We start from the raw sequence: 14301 nt of genomic DNA on the forward strand, positions 1-14301 counted from the left end.
TTAGCCAGGCTTAAGGAAGTAGTTTTAAGGATTGCAGACAGCGGCAGAGAATGCGTTGTCTGCATACTTGATGCTGTGCAGTGGGTGCTGAATAAACATTTGCCAAATCCATTGAAATCTTTATTCTATGGGAAGACATCCCCCACAAAGTTCTGTAGTTAGTTGCCCACCCATATATTTGTGTGGGAGGCAAGTGCGTGATGTGCAGCAAGATACAGATGCGGAGCTCTGTCTCCCAGGTTTCTGATCCTTATCCCCAGTCGTGTGCTTTTCTCTGGCAATCATGGAGTTATTTTGCTCCAGGGAAAATCCATTATAAACAGCAGCACATGGGGCACTAGAGTGTGATTTGCTTCAGTACACACTGCTTTTTTCAACGATAATGTGGAACCTGTAGTTCCACATATAACTGAGAGACTGGCTGAACTGTCTGCCTGTCTTGTGGGAAAAAAAAAAATCTACAATATAGTATATATATCCTTTTTTCCAAGTCACTTTAACAGTAACTTGGCCAGTAACAATTCTATTTACTAATAGCTTTACATTTTAGAAGTCCAATAACAATAATAATTATGGTCTTAAAACCAGTTATTTCTTGCATGTATTTGTGTTTTTCAAGTTAAAGGCTAACCCAGTAAATTGCATCCCATTCATCTTAGTGACTTAGAGTACTTATTTGGGCTATTAAGTAGTGGAATAGCTGTCTTCTAACTCAACAAAAGCAGGTTTTCCTTAGCTATGATACTGGATGGTTAAGGCTTTCATTCATTTGTGAAGTCCATAACCTGTGTTTTAACTTTAATGTTACATTCTGGAAATCTGTGCAAATTGGGGAAGGTCGGGGAGGAAAGGAGGGAATCCAAGAGTAGAAAATGTAATAACTAATTTAGAGAGAGAGAGAGAAGTTATTTCAAACATCAAAATAATTTTTTTCACTTAGATTTCCATTGCTTTACATTGAGAAGATTTGGTTAGCACTAGAGCCCTGTAATATTATGTGCATTTCATATCCACGTAGCTTAAGTCTGACTAACTTATGTTCTTCACAAATTTAGGTAAAGGCAGCTAAGCAAAGAGTGAGAAAAACTTGTTTTATTATTTATATTACAAATGCTGAGCAATTCATAGGAAAAAAAAAAAAAAAACTCATTTTTCTTCAGTGCTCTGTTAGAGTAGTCCTGGGAGGCATGTATCAAGAGTTGTAGTAACTGACGTTCAAAATCTCCTAATGGAATGGTGCAGCAGACTACATTGATTCTAGAGCACTATCCAAATGGAAACTGCTTAGCTACTGTCCATTTGAAAATAGGCACTGCTTAAAGAACAGCACTTCATACTATGACATGTGAACATTTCTGATTGCGTGTAGTTATAATAGCTTGTATAAAAGCTGAGATGGAAACATCTTTGTAACTATGTGGTCTCGTCACTCCCACGGAGATCTTATTTTTTATAGTTTCTTGATTTTTCTCTAACCTTCCCAACCCTAGCCCCTTCTTCGGCCTCACAGAAACAGGGTACGCCCAATGGAATCATCCCAGGATATTTTTGATTAGATGAGCAAAGACAACTGTGAAGTTGACTTATCTGGTAGTTGGAATACGGGTCCCAGAAAAAGCAAAGTTTTAATGTGTGTAAATGTTGTTTGGTGTGCGACGCCAGAGGAGGAGGACAGATCCCAGTGACACTGTGCACCAGAAGGATGCCGCCTGGTTGGCTAAAAGACCCAGCAGTAGGGCCAGCTATTGTAAAGCCCCTCCGCCAAATGAACAGGGACCCTTCTCTGGTCACAATAGCCATTCACGCTGAGAAGCTTCATTAAATATTCAGCCTGTGCTTCCGGCAGCTCATTAGGGCCGCAATGAGCAGTGACGTGGATGCAGGAAAGCTGAGGGCCAGCCAGCATCGGAGGCAGAGGCTGAGTGAGCTGCTGATGGCTTTTCTCTTCATTGCCTGTCCTATGATGACCAGTGTGTGCTCTCTGCTTTGCTTGAAATACAGGTAAAAAAAAAAAAAAAAAAAAATAAGCAGATGACACTTAAGGGCTTCAAGACCTTGTCTCAGATATTATCTGGCAAGGGCCTCTGATTCTGAGTGCTTGCCTTCCTGAAGCCCTCTGACCCCTTTAAAGAACTGTCTGAGGCTTTGGGGGTCTCTGCTAAGCAGGAACAATGTGATGCTATTGTGTACTTGGGCTGTTTGATGACGATGTTGGAAGGGGATACAAGGTGTGGTTTTGAACTTGGTGTTGGGGATTTAGAATAGCAAATTATTCCTCTGTAACATATCAAATTTAGAAATACTGTGAGATAACCCTAGCAGTCTGTGTGGTAGGTTTACTCTCTACCATGTTTTCACCTATTTGAGTAGTTAAATAGTAAGCCTTTCCCTTTGAACTATCAGGTTGGATGCGGTGCTGATAAAAAAAATGGATATTCTTTAGCAATTTGGGGCCCCTCCAACAGGCTGAATGTTGTCCTTGTATCTTGTTACTTTTACATGAGTTCACCCTCAGTGCTGTGTGATGTTTAAAGCTGGGAACATGTGTAAAATAAGAATTAAAAGATGATGAACTCAGATAAAGCATATCCTATTATTGACATGGTTTTTCTCTTTTCTACACAGAAAATGTTTTCAGACTGCTCATTTCTATGTGGAAGACAGCAATTCACCTCGAGTGGTCCCTAATGAAAGTATTCCTATTATTCCTATTCCCGGTAAGTAAGACACTGCTCTTATTTCCAATGGGCTAATTGTTTTTCTCTTTTCTCAGTTTTATGTGATAAAACAACAAAATATTATTTTACAGCCTTCTAAAGCTTGCCCAGTATAAGATATCCTTAACTAAGAGTAATTTAATGAATACTCCTTTACATATCTGCAAAGTAATAAAACTCTCTTTAGAGGAACAAATAACTGAGTTAATGTAGTATACAGTTATATGCAGGAAAGGGAAGTACAATAGAAAAAAGGGAAAAACCATACAAAAACATTCTTAGTATCTACTTGGACTAAATTTCATTTGCATAGGCAATTTGTGCTTATATTTTAAAATCACAATTTGTGACACATTTTTTTAAAGGTGATATTTTTCTAAGGTTCTCTCCTCTGAAAATCATGTATCTTAATGTTAAAAGTTTTGGTTCTTATGGTGGTTGTGTGGAAATAGAGGGATACATTACTAGTCTGGTGAATATTTCACTTTTCCTCTGGTAAAAAGATAAAACACTTGGTTAGTATTGGGGTAGGGAATGGTGGAGTGTACACTGTAGTGAATCCTAGCAAATGCCTTAGACATTTAGAAGTTCAGCAGTGGGTTAGGTGTAATAGGATGTGGGATTTGAAGATCTCACCCACCATTTCTATTTGGCATCCCTTCTCGTTTGCCAGATTTTAACTTTCTATATCCTGGTTTCATTATGTGCCTCCAAATACGTATCTTCAGATATTTTAGATACATCTATCCTCTTGACATTACTCTTTTGCAAACAGAAGCATCACTTTGATTATAATGCCACCCATTCTCCACACCTGAAGCTCCCCCATCCTGCTGATCTGCCCTATTCTCCATAACGCTTTCCACCAACTAATGTGCTATTTATATTTATTTTACTTTTTTGTTTGCTCTCTTCCCACTACAATGAGAGCTTTGTAAGGGCACGTGGCTATATTCTCAGTGCTAAAATAATTCTTGGCACACAGTAGGTATTCTTTAAGTACTGAAATGAATGAACGTTGGAAAAATTTCCTTAAAGTTCTTAAAAGGTCTTGGCTGTGAAACTCAGAGGTACAGTCATTCTTTGGGTACCATGGAGAAATACTTTATTGTTTGCAGATTGTCACTACGTGTGGTTATGGTTGTAGACTGAATTGCCCTGTTATGTGTCTGTATATTGCTTAGTTATTAGATATTATTGGGATTGTCCGTGTTCTGTACATTCTAGTCAGTTTTCTCACTAAAACTTGTCACACAGAAACAAGATTAACAGAAGGTCTCTGATTAAGTTCCTGTTGGATCCTTTTGTGGCTGCTAAACTAATTCCCATAAAGATGGGATAAGTTTTGTGTTAACTGTGTGTTCTCCACTAACCCTGCCCCTTTATCCTTGCTGAAGGAAACTACTTTTCCTTTGAGAGTAGAGAAGGCAGACAGCAATCATCAGTCTTCATCAGCATGAAATAGTTTCATTGAATCTACTGGATTTGCACAATAGTGTGCATATACTTTTTCCTCTTGCTTTACCTACAGTATGTGTTGACCACTGGAAAATTCCTGGCAGTCTTTCTCCCCTCTGACCTGATTTGTCTGACAGACTCAGTTGTTTCATAGCTGTGTAATTGAAACCCATTTTTAATGAGTTAAATGGTGAAATACTTACTGGGCCGGTTTTCCATTTCTATTTTCTTTTACCACTGGATTAGGAACCAGAAAACCTAGGTCCACCCTGAAATCTTTGTTCAGTGCCTTAACCTCTCTGAGCCTTAGTTTCCAGAATCCGTAAATTAAATAGGATGCCTGTTCTCCTTGCCTTTTGAGGTAACTGTTAAGACCACAGTAGATGATATGTGTAAAAGCACTTTGGAAACCATACATTAAGCCAGAAGTGTAAGCTGTTGCAACTTTCCTTCCCAAATCATGTTACTGGTAATCCCAGCAGTCATGGAGAGAGAGCATTTGCATGACTCTTACGTTAAAATTGTGTCCCTAACACTGAACTACATCCACTAGGTGTGCTCTACCTTGAATCACTCTTCTTTGATATAGGCTTTAGAACTTTTAATTCACTAGGATCCTCTGAATATGCCTTGCCACACCTTTGAGTAGGTGTCTTAAACCAGAAATTGCTTTTGAATGTTTTCTGTTTCATTCCCATTACCTATTTAATTAAGAAGTTAAATACACAAAACCCAGGGCATTTCTTTAAATGTGTCTTTTTCCCTTTTAAATATGAGTTTCTCCTAATTCATACTCACTAGAAATATAACTGTATCAAAAGAAGATTGCTTCACATTCTCCACTGACTGAGAAGCCCATGTATTCAGTTGTACCTCACTTGGCATAGGCGAGGCATTCTTGACAAGCTGTAACACGTTTGTAAAAATGAATTATTTTAAATGGAAGGCAGTGTGATGTTAAAGGGCTTACCTAGTGAAATGATGAGTGAGGCTAATCTTCTGCTTTCTCAGGTCTTCATAGCTAACATAGCCTTACTAGGAGCATGCCTAAACAAATGAACTTACTTCACCCTTAAGTGAGAGTTACCCTAAATGACCTTTCCTTAAAGAGCTTTCAGCTTGATCACAATCTCTTAGCTTGGTAAATAAAACCCCACAGTCCTATTTAATAGTTACATTTGGAAAATATTTTAATTCACAAAGCACTTTTTAAACAACTCATTGTTCTATTCTTTAGGATTTCTTCTAGTTACAGCAGTACAACTGTGTCTCATATAAGAAAAACACAATTCAATTTTTAACAAACTTGTGAGTTACTTTCACCCTACTAAAGCTTTTACCACAACTTTTCTTTAATGGAAACCTCCATGGAATCATTTTAAATGATTTATCTTAGAAATTATCTAATTGTTCTTATTTCTAAAAATAATATGAGACTTATAGAGCTCCTATGAAGTATTTATTCTACCCAGTCAATCTCAGTTGTATTTTATCCCTGCTCAAAACCTAAATAACAATAATACTGGGCTCCAGATTTGTCAAATTATTTTACCACTTGGGCTCTTCACAATCTAGAATTGATTTTTTTTAAAGATATTTGCAGACAACAGACATAACTAGTAAACTGAATCATTATACTAGCTAAAAATATGTGCAACAGGGTGAAGCTGAAAATTAAAGTACCAAGCTGTTGTAAAAATAGAGCCCCAGGGTCATCACTGTGGAATATGCAATACACTGTGTTCCCAGAGCTTATTTTACAGTTAGCCTCTTAAAAAATCGTTATCTAATAATTATTGAGCATTTACCAACAAAGTATATTATGTTTATTTTCACTACGGTCCTATAGAGACAGGTACAGGTTGATAGCCCCATTTTCTGGATGAAGAAACTGAGGTTCAGAGACTTTTTTTTAATTGTCCAAGGTTACAGAGCTAAGCAGTGGAGCTAACGCTGGAATTATCTCTGTGACTTCAAAGCACAGATGCTTATAAATGGCTCTGCCACCTCTTGGCATATGACTGTGACAGTTTTGGTATCTCAAGACTTCAGACTCCTCATTTGGATATTGTGTCATTAAATCCAGGCATTTTCAAATATATGTGAATATTCTCTTTAGTTTTTTCTGAGTTCTTGATCATTAACTTCTCTCACTAGCACTGACCATTTGGTTTTCCATTAGATTCTCTTTTATCCTCCTGGAGAGAAATTCATAATTCTTGGGTTGACATTTTCCCCATATTAAAAAATCTCCCCTCTCATCTCTGTTCTCTACTTATTTTTATTCTTTTCCTTCCTGAGAGAAAGACTCAACTCAGCAAAACATCCATTCCCTGCACAAAAACAGGTCTGTATGATTTAAATGACTTAGGAAACAAGTCACAGCCATGTTGAATGTTGAACAAATTTAGACACTAACTCAGCAACTTTGGTTGATTCTGCTGTGGCTAAAATTCATAAATAAATAGCTTGTATCTTTAAATCCCAAAGCATACATGGAATCATTAAGTTATACTAACTTTTGGAAACTATTATAAAATAGGTAAATGATTAAGGAAAGCTTTGCTAACACTTTGATACTCGTCCCTTTGAGAGAGCAGTTAACAGGAATTTTTGAAGAATTTTGAATGATCAATTTTACTAATTCTAACAGGAATTTAGGATATTCAGTGTATTCTTCTGATTTAGTATAGCAAAGACAGTCTTTTAAGAATGAGGACTTTTTTCCCCCCAGTCTCACCTAACACACAAAATGTGGAAATGCTAGACAGAGACTTGAATATATATGGTGGCTGAGGTTAATTAGCCATGTTAGAAAGAACTCAAAATGCAAGAGTATTTATCCAGCTTGAAAGAAGTGCTTTTGAGGTTGGCTTCCAATCACTATAAAGGTAGTATCAATTCTTTCATCAGATAGATTTTGAATGGTTAGTGCCTGTTCCATGCATGACATATGGGAAAAGTAGGAGCAGGAGAGAGAAGTTAAACTGTGACTTCTGCAGGAGAATGAAAGGGGCTCAGACTCAATATATTTCACTAAGTGTTTTTCAAAAGAAAATGTTCCCTGGTTACTGGTTTCCCATTGCTTTGGTGTGAGGATAAAGCATAATTGAATGCAGTAACCCAGCTGTCAGTCCCCTCATATGCTTTCCATCTTCTAAAATACTGAAGTGGTCACAAAATGCTGTCTTTAAGATCCATAATATTCTTAACACTGACAAGTACTTATAAAAATCTAGTGACTCAGGAATATTCTTTTGAAAAAAACAAACGAATAATATTGCAGTTATTAATGAAGCATTCACTACATTATATTATTCTTTTAGACTTTCATTATATATAAACTTTAAAAAATCAGAACTTAGCTCATGAAATTAACTTGTTATACAGCATATTGAAAGGGCTTTTCTAAATACGCGCACTGTCAGACACAAATGTCCTTACAAATGCTTTTCTCTGGAAATTAGAAAATCTAACTTTCTAATAAGAGCATTACAAAACAAAATGTTGCTGCTAACCAGTAGCTTAGAAATTCAGAAATGATTCATGCCTTTCCAGCAGTTAAAATACATCTTAATAATTTGAAGGTCACTGGCTTCAGCAGGGTGCCAGAATATAAAGGGGTTTTAAACTGCATGTTTAAAACCCTTGGGATTAAACCAACCTTGTTGGCATATTTTATTTATACAGAGATTATCTCCAAAGGAGATTCATTGGTCTTTTGACTATAATGAAGCCCTTTCTTTATTGACTGCATTGTGTCATAAATGAAAAGAGATTTCTTTTTATGGCAGGAAATAAAATGTTCCAACCTCCACAACACTCTATGCATCCTAAGAGTGTGATTTAGACAAAAATCTTTTTGTTGTGTCCTAACTCAGGAAATCTTGATAATGTCCTTTTATTTCATATTTGCTTTATCTTCCTAAGTTGACACAAAGGTATTACCAAACACCGTGAAAGGCCTGAACTTGGCCTCTGAGAGACAGAGGGCATACAGGAGGGGCAGGGGGCTGAATTCCTGAAAATGAGGTCTATCCACTAGAGGTGTGGTTAACACTACCTGATAACAGGCCAGTTGTTGGAGCAGGGTGAAGGGAAGGGGGTGGGTAAGGTCTGAGCTGCACTTATTTGAGCCAAGTACTATGCTAGGGCTCTGTATGTTTTCTCTGCCCATGGAGATTTGGTTGCAATTCGGGATAGGGTTGAGAGATCTGCCAAGGGTTAAATGAACTTTACAGGGATTGCTCATAGAGTGGGTGACTTACGGACCTCTGGAATCTTAATGGTATTTATATAAATACCCACACACTTCCAGAGTAAGCAAGAAGGGATATTATATTGAATAGACCTTAAGTCAATCAACTGCAGCAGCTAAGCATCTATCTTGTCAGGAAGGTAAATGCCATAACACTTTATCTACCTGTCATCATCAAGGTGACCAGTCTACCAGTGTGAATTTTCCAGGTAACTGAAGCTTACCCTCAAAGCCAAAGAATATCATTTCAATCCTTTTTGTTGAAAAGTTTCTTTTAAATGTAAGCTCTAGGGAGGTAATATAATAAGGAAGAACCCAGGCTTTGGAGTCAGCCTGGCCCTATTACTTGATAATGACAGTAGCCTTGGGCAAGTTCCTTGGTCTCTTTTAGCCGGTTTCCTCACCTAGAAAATTAGAGTAATCGGCCAGGCGCAGTGGCTCACGCCTGTAATCCCAACAAACACTTTGGGAGGCGGAGGTGGGCAGATCACGAGGCCATAGTGAAACCCCGTCTCTACTAAAACTACAAAAAAAAAATTAGCCGGGCGCGGTGGCGGGTGCCTATAGTCCCAGCTACTCGGGAGGCTGAGGCAGGAGAATGGCGTGAACCCGGGAGGCAGAGCTTGCAATGAGCCAAGATCACACCACTGCACTCCAGCCTGGGCGACAGAGCTAGACTCCGTCTCAAAAAAAAAAAAAAGAAAAGAAAATTAGAGTAATCACAGCCCCTAGAACATACGGTTGTGCATGTAAAGCAAGTAACACCTAACAATAAATCATAGATTTATGAAATGTTTACTAAATGCCAGGCACTCTTATAAGTACTTGTGTTATCTTGTTTACTTTTCATAACAATCTATGAATTAAGTACTGTTATTCCCATTTTACAGATGAGGAAAGGGAATCAGAGAAATGGAGTCATGCAGTCTGGCTCTGGCTTTTCCACTGATACCATTGCCTCTGGTTTCCTGATTGACAGGAAGCATCCCATCACTGGTGGCTGATAAGAATCACAAATACTCAGTTTTACTGAGTTACATGCTAATGGTCTTACCAGGAGCAGTGTACTCAGGCTGGGCCCTCCGTGCAGCTCCTCCCTATGGTGTATGTTCAGGGACAGCTTTGGCTGCTGCTTTTTCCTTTCTAATATCAAATTAAAAAAAACTATGGGCAAGAAAGCTGTTTCTCTTTTTATTGATCTGTTACTCCTTAAGATTAAGAGAAAGCAAATTTAGCATATATGAGTAGATTAGAGGCATAAAGTATTGGCGATTTCCCTCTAACAGTTCTGAAGATGCAAGTACAGCAGATACATAACCGTAGATTTTGGAAACAGCTGTATGTTCGAATGCATTGTTCTTTATTGCCTACAGTGCTGCATTTGAGGTCAGCGTTACCTCAGCTTTCGTGTTTTCTTCTCAGTAGAAGTTGCTGTCATCAGTTCACTCTCTTCTGAGGTTCTGCTTTTGGTATCTACAAACCTAATTTCAAGCTTCATCAAAAGTACATAAGAAGGTTTTGTTGTGAATTTAACAAAATAAAAGACCACTTATGTATATAATTTAATTCTAACCACCAAAAGCTAAAATCTGGGAACTTAAGGGTAAATAATATTTAATAACAATAAGCCCACCTCTTCAGGTACTGATTCTCTATGTCAGTCATTTTATAATTGGGTGATTTAGTGATAATGGTAGTGGTCCCACTTTTGCCTAGTTTAAACCTTTGGTATCTTAAAATTTTGTAAGTACAAATAGCAGCTGAGTACAGTGGCTCATGCCTATAATCTCAGTGCTTTGGGAGGCAGAGGCAGAAGGATCATTCGAGCCCAGAGTTTGAGACTAGCCTGGGGAACATAGCGAGACCTCATCTCTACAAAAAATATAAGCCAGGTGTGGCAGCATGGGCCTGTAGTCTTAGCTACTCAGGAGGTTGAGGTGGAAGGATTGCTTGAGGCTAGGAGTTCAAGACCAGCCTGGACAAGACAGCAAGACTCCATCTCTTTAAATTAGCCGGGCATGGTGGGATGGAACTATACCTAGCTACTTAGGAGGCTGGGGTGGGAGGATTACTTGAGCTCAGGAGTTTGAGGCTGCAGTGAGCTACAATTGAGCAACTGCACTCCAACCAGCCTGGGTGACAGAGTGAGACCATGTCTAAAAAAAAAAAAAAAAAAATTAACACAAAATTATCAAGTGATATTTATCAGATTAACCAAGATACTAAGAATTAAAAAGTTTAATTTGTTATTCCTTGAACTTGTAGTGCTTTGAGAATGAAGACAAACAGTATATTGCAGTACACAGGAATACAGTCTTTGGGTTCAGTGGACCTGGGTTCAAATCTCAGCTCTGCCACTTAACTGAGTCTTTGGACAAGTTGCCTCAGTTTCCTTATGTGTACTGTGAGAATAATCATGTTCCCTTCATCTGGCTCTTACAGAGATAAATGTGTGAAAAACATTTAGCACAGTCCCTGGTAACCAGTAAGGGCTTAATAAATAGTGGTTTTCCTGTCATTCTACCAACTTTATCATTATCCTGCTTTTGTTATACCATAATAATCTCCCATTTAATCTTTAGTCAGTGAAAACATCTTCACTTTGATTCCAGCCCCTTTTTTCCTTTATGGTTCTCCTACCACTACCACTACATTAGTGACATTTATTCTCACTGAAGTCATCAAACCCATCCTTTTAATGGCACTTGTAGTCTTTACCACATTAATTACACTGTTCTTGCGCTCCCTTGTGTTCATCTCTTCACCAACACAAATGTCCTTGAGCAGAAACCATCTCTCTAATATCTGGCTGAGTACTAGGTGCTCAGAAACGGCTTCATCCAGGGATTTCCCATTCTCTGAGTCAGAACAGTTTTATCTAGGGTCTGCAGCCAGCTGCTTCTGCCATTCTAAATTTTTTTCAAGTGCAAGATGCATATGAAAAGAGTACCCATTTCTTGGAGTACATGTTACTACATATAAAGTACACAGAAAGTGCCTGGCCTAGTTAGTGCTGCTAATATGCTCTGCAATCTTGAATGAAACTGAAGACATTTAGGTGGAGATAACATGTTTTGGATGAATGTCTTCTTAAAACACACAGGGCCTTTCCAGATAAAAATTGAGCAGATTAGGCCTCTGATACTGTCCTCATTGCTTGGCCTTCTGCTAGTTACATTGATTTTATAATCGTCTGGCTCATGTTGAGAGAATGTAATAGAAAAATTATGACAGGAGAATGATTAGAATAATTAGTCATAGCCTTATATTCATCTCAATATAAAGAACAGAGATTTATGACTCCTCAGCTATTTATCTTGATTGCAGGGCAAATGCTTTATTATCTGGGTAGCTGACAGTGGTCAGTACGGCATGCATCTGTATGTATATCCACCTGTCTGGTACTTTTGTGACATATCTGGTGGTGCCTGAAAACCCAGAGGGTGTGGTTAGGCATCCTTGGATAAAGATGCAAATTGGAGAGACTAGTGAGTCATATATTTCCATGATTATCATACTGAGCTCTGCTGGATTTTTGCTGCTTGTAGCTACAGTGGCAGCAGGCATACTGATTTCTGGCCATGTGTGTGTGTGACATTAGCTTGGATATTACAGTTGAGCACTTTGCAGGAAAAAACAATAAGCAGTTAACCTGAAAGAATTTCTTTTAATGATTTGAGGTGGGCTACGCCTTTAAAATGCTGTGGTTTTTACCTTACAGAGTAAAACAGTTATAAAGCTGACATGTTTTTTCTTATGTTGAACTAGAGTCCGTATTCTTAATCACAGCACTGAAGTTCTCGGGAATCTAAAATTCTAAACTATCATTATCATATAAATGTTGCCTTCTACCTATTACTCTACTAAATATGTCACTCTGCCCTTGAAAACAGTGTTGTATCTGTCATTTCTAAGTAAATGAAAGTCCTATAGTCTATATACTAGAGTGATTCTGCGGTTAGGTTGTGTCCCATCTCACCCATTTTGCCTCTTGTTTGAAAATGAGTTTATTCTTGGGCTAATCATTTAGAGACTCTCCAGCTTTGTACATAGTAACCCTTTTGTCAACTTGAGATCATTTTCATTGCCACTGATCATTATTGTAGAATTTGCTTACTTCTAAACATTTTAAGTGAAGTGATCAGATAATTTTGGAAATTTTTCTTGAACTGTGCATTCTGCTAAATATTCTGGAGAAACATTTTGGCTCCGCTTACTCTGTTAATGCTGGTTACATCATGAGAGCTATAGATTTGTTGGGCATGCAAAATGATTGCATATTCATGAACATCTTCAATTCTGAAATATTTGTAAATAACTTGGCAATTTTTTTCATAAGGTTGCCTATTAACACGATTAGGACTTTAATTGTTCACACAGAAAGAATTTATACTTACAGAGCACCACCTATTTGATAAGTAACATTTTTATGCTAAGCAACTTGGATTATGAACATATAAGTCACCTTCCTAAAACAAAATATAAGAGATGCTATTTTCTGCTTAAGAATGATTCAAGTTTGAAAATGTCAATAGATGCAAAAAGCCACCCTAGAGCTTTGCTCTCTCGAAAGAAAGAAGAGAAGGAATGACATAGTCAATGTTAACTGTCACCAGATGAAGAGAAATCAGATTGTCAGGCCTGGATCTATAAAATTCTTGCCAAAGTAGGACCTCATTTACACATACAGATCTTCATACCCTTTGCTAAGAAAAGCATCTGTGGCAGTTTAGATGTTTGTGCGTTTGCCAAAGATCTTTCACTCTGAATAAAGTAAATGTCATGTCTGTTGTTTATCTCAAATTCAGCAGAGTATTTTTAAAAGGAAATATTTGTGGGGGAGGGTCGAGGGAGAAGGGAAGAAGGAGGTTGGGGAGCTCCAGTTAGCTGGGTGTGGCTATTTTATAGCAGTACTCAAGTATCATGATAAATAAGCTTAAAACATACTTTGGGTTTATGAACTGAAAGTCTCCTTTTGAAGTGACAACACAAAATAAATGGGAATGTGGAGTCTTCCTGAATCTATACCTAGTCTGTCAACACCAAAAAAATCCAGTTAATTCAGTCAAACTGATTATTTGGCATCATGTAGACACAGCTGTCTTGAGCTAAAATTTTGAACACTTAAAGATAGATGGCATTGTACCCAGAGCCAGCTGGTATAATGGCATCTATCTATAATTGTGTATAAATGATTGCTTAAAAGTTAAAAGATTGCAAATAGAACTTAATCGCTCAAAGTTCAAGCTGGACTCCATTGAACAGCAATTTAAAAAAACACAAACAAACAAAAAACAAAGAAAACCCCTGGTGTGATAAAATTTCTTGGCAAATGGGTACCCTTGATAAATTCACACTTCTGGTTAAGAGTATGCTGTGGTAATTTAACTATGTAAATTGCCTTGAATATAAAAAGTAAAGGGAATTCTCTATGTACCTTTTTTTAAAAAACCGTATTTAACCTGGCTTGTCGGCATTTAAAGTCATAATGAGATCCTAATGTAAAATAAATCCTGAGACTTTTCTTCAGGACATCTATTTTGTGTGATACAATTATTTTGCGCTTTGCAGAAATCAACTATTTGTCTTAAGGATGCTTTATCAGTGTAATTTGTTTTATGGAAGTATTCTATGTAATTTTGAATATTATTTTATTCCCCCAGATGACATGGAAGCCATTCCTGTCAAACAGTTTGTGAAACACATCGGTGAGCTCTATTCTAATAACCAGCATGGGTTCTCCGAGGATTTTGAGGTATGTTTCATAGCTAGAAGTTAACTTCCAGAAACTTAACTCTTACTTTATGCAGATTTTTGTAAGCTTGAACTGAATTCATTCCAAGCATAACAAAACAATAACTGTGGAAA

The 14301-nt window shown here is 37.5% G+C and overlaps 1 protein-coding gene across 3 annotated transcripts in view; it reads left to right on the forward strand.

Annotated features, from left to right (window-relative positions):
- Positions 1–14301, forward strand: part of PTPRG (protein tyrosine phosphatase receptor type G) — a 744286-nt gene that overhangs the window by 687546 nt on the left and 42439 nt on the right. For all 3 annotated transcript variants that reach the window (XM_010357825.2, XM_010357826.2, XM_030927161.1), the window contains 2 exons: positions 2626–2717; positions 14097–14188. In XM_010357825.2, the coding sequence (XP_010356127.2) occupies positions 2626–2717; positions 14097–14188 (184 nt within the window). The remainder of the gene's footprint in view (positions 1–2625; positions 2718–14096; positions 14189–14301) is intronic.

The sequence above is a fragment of the Rhinopithecus roxellana genome, chromosome 1, assembly GCF_007565055.1.
Source record: "Rhinopithecus roxellana isolate Shanxi Qingling chromosome 1, ASM756505v1, whole genome shotgun sequence".
Lineage (NCBI taxonomy): Eukaryota > Metazoa > Chordata > Mammalia > Primates > Cercopithecidae > Rhinopithecus > Rhinopithecus roxellana.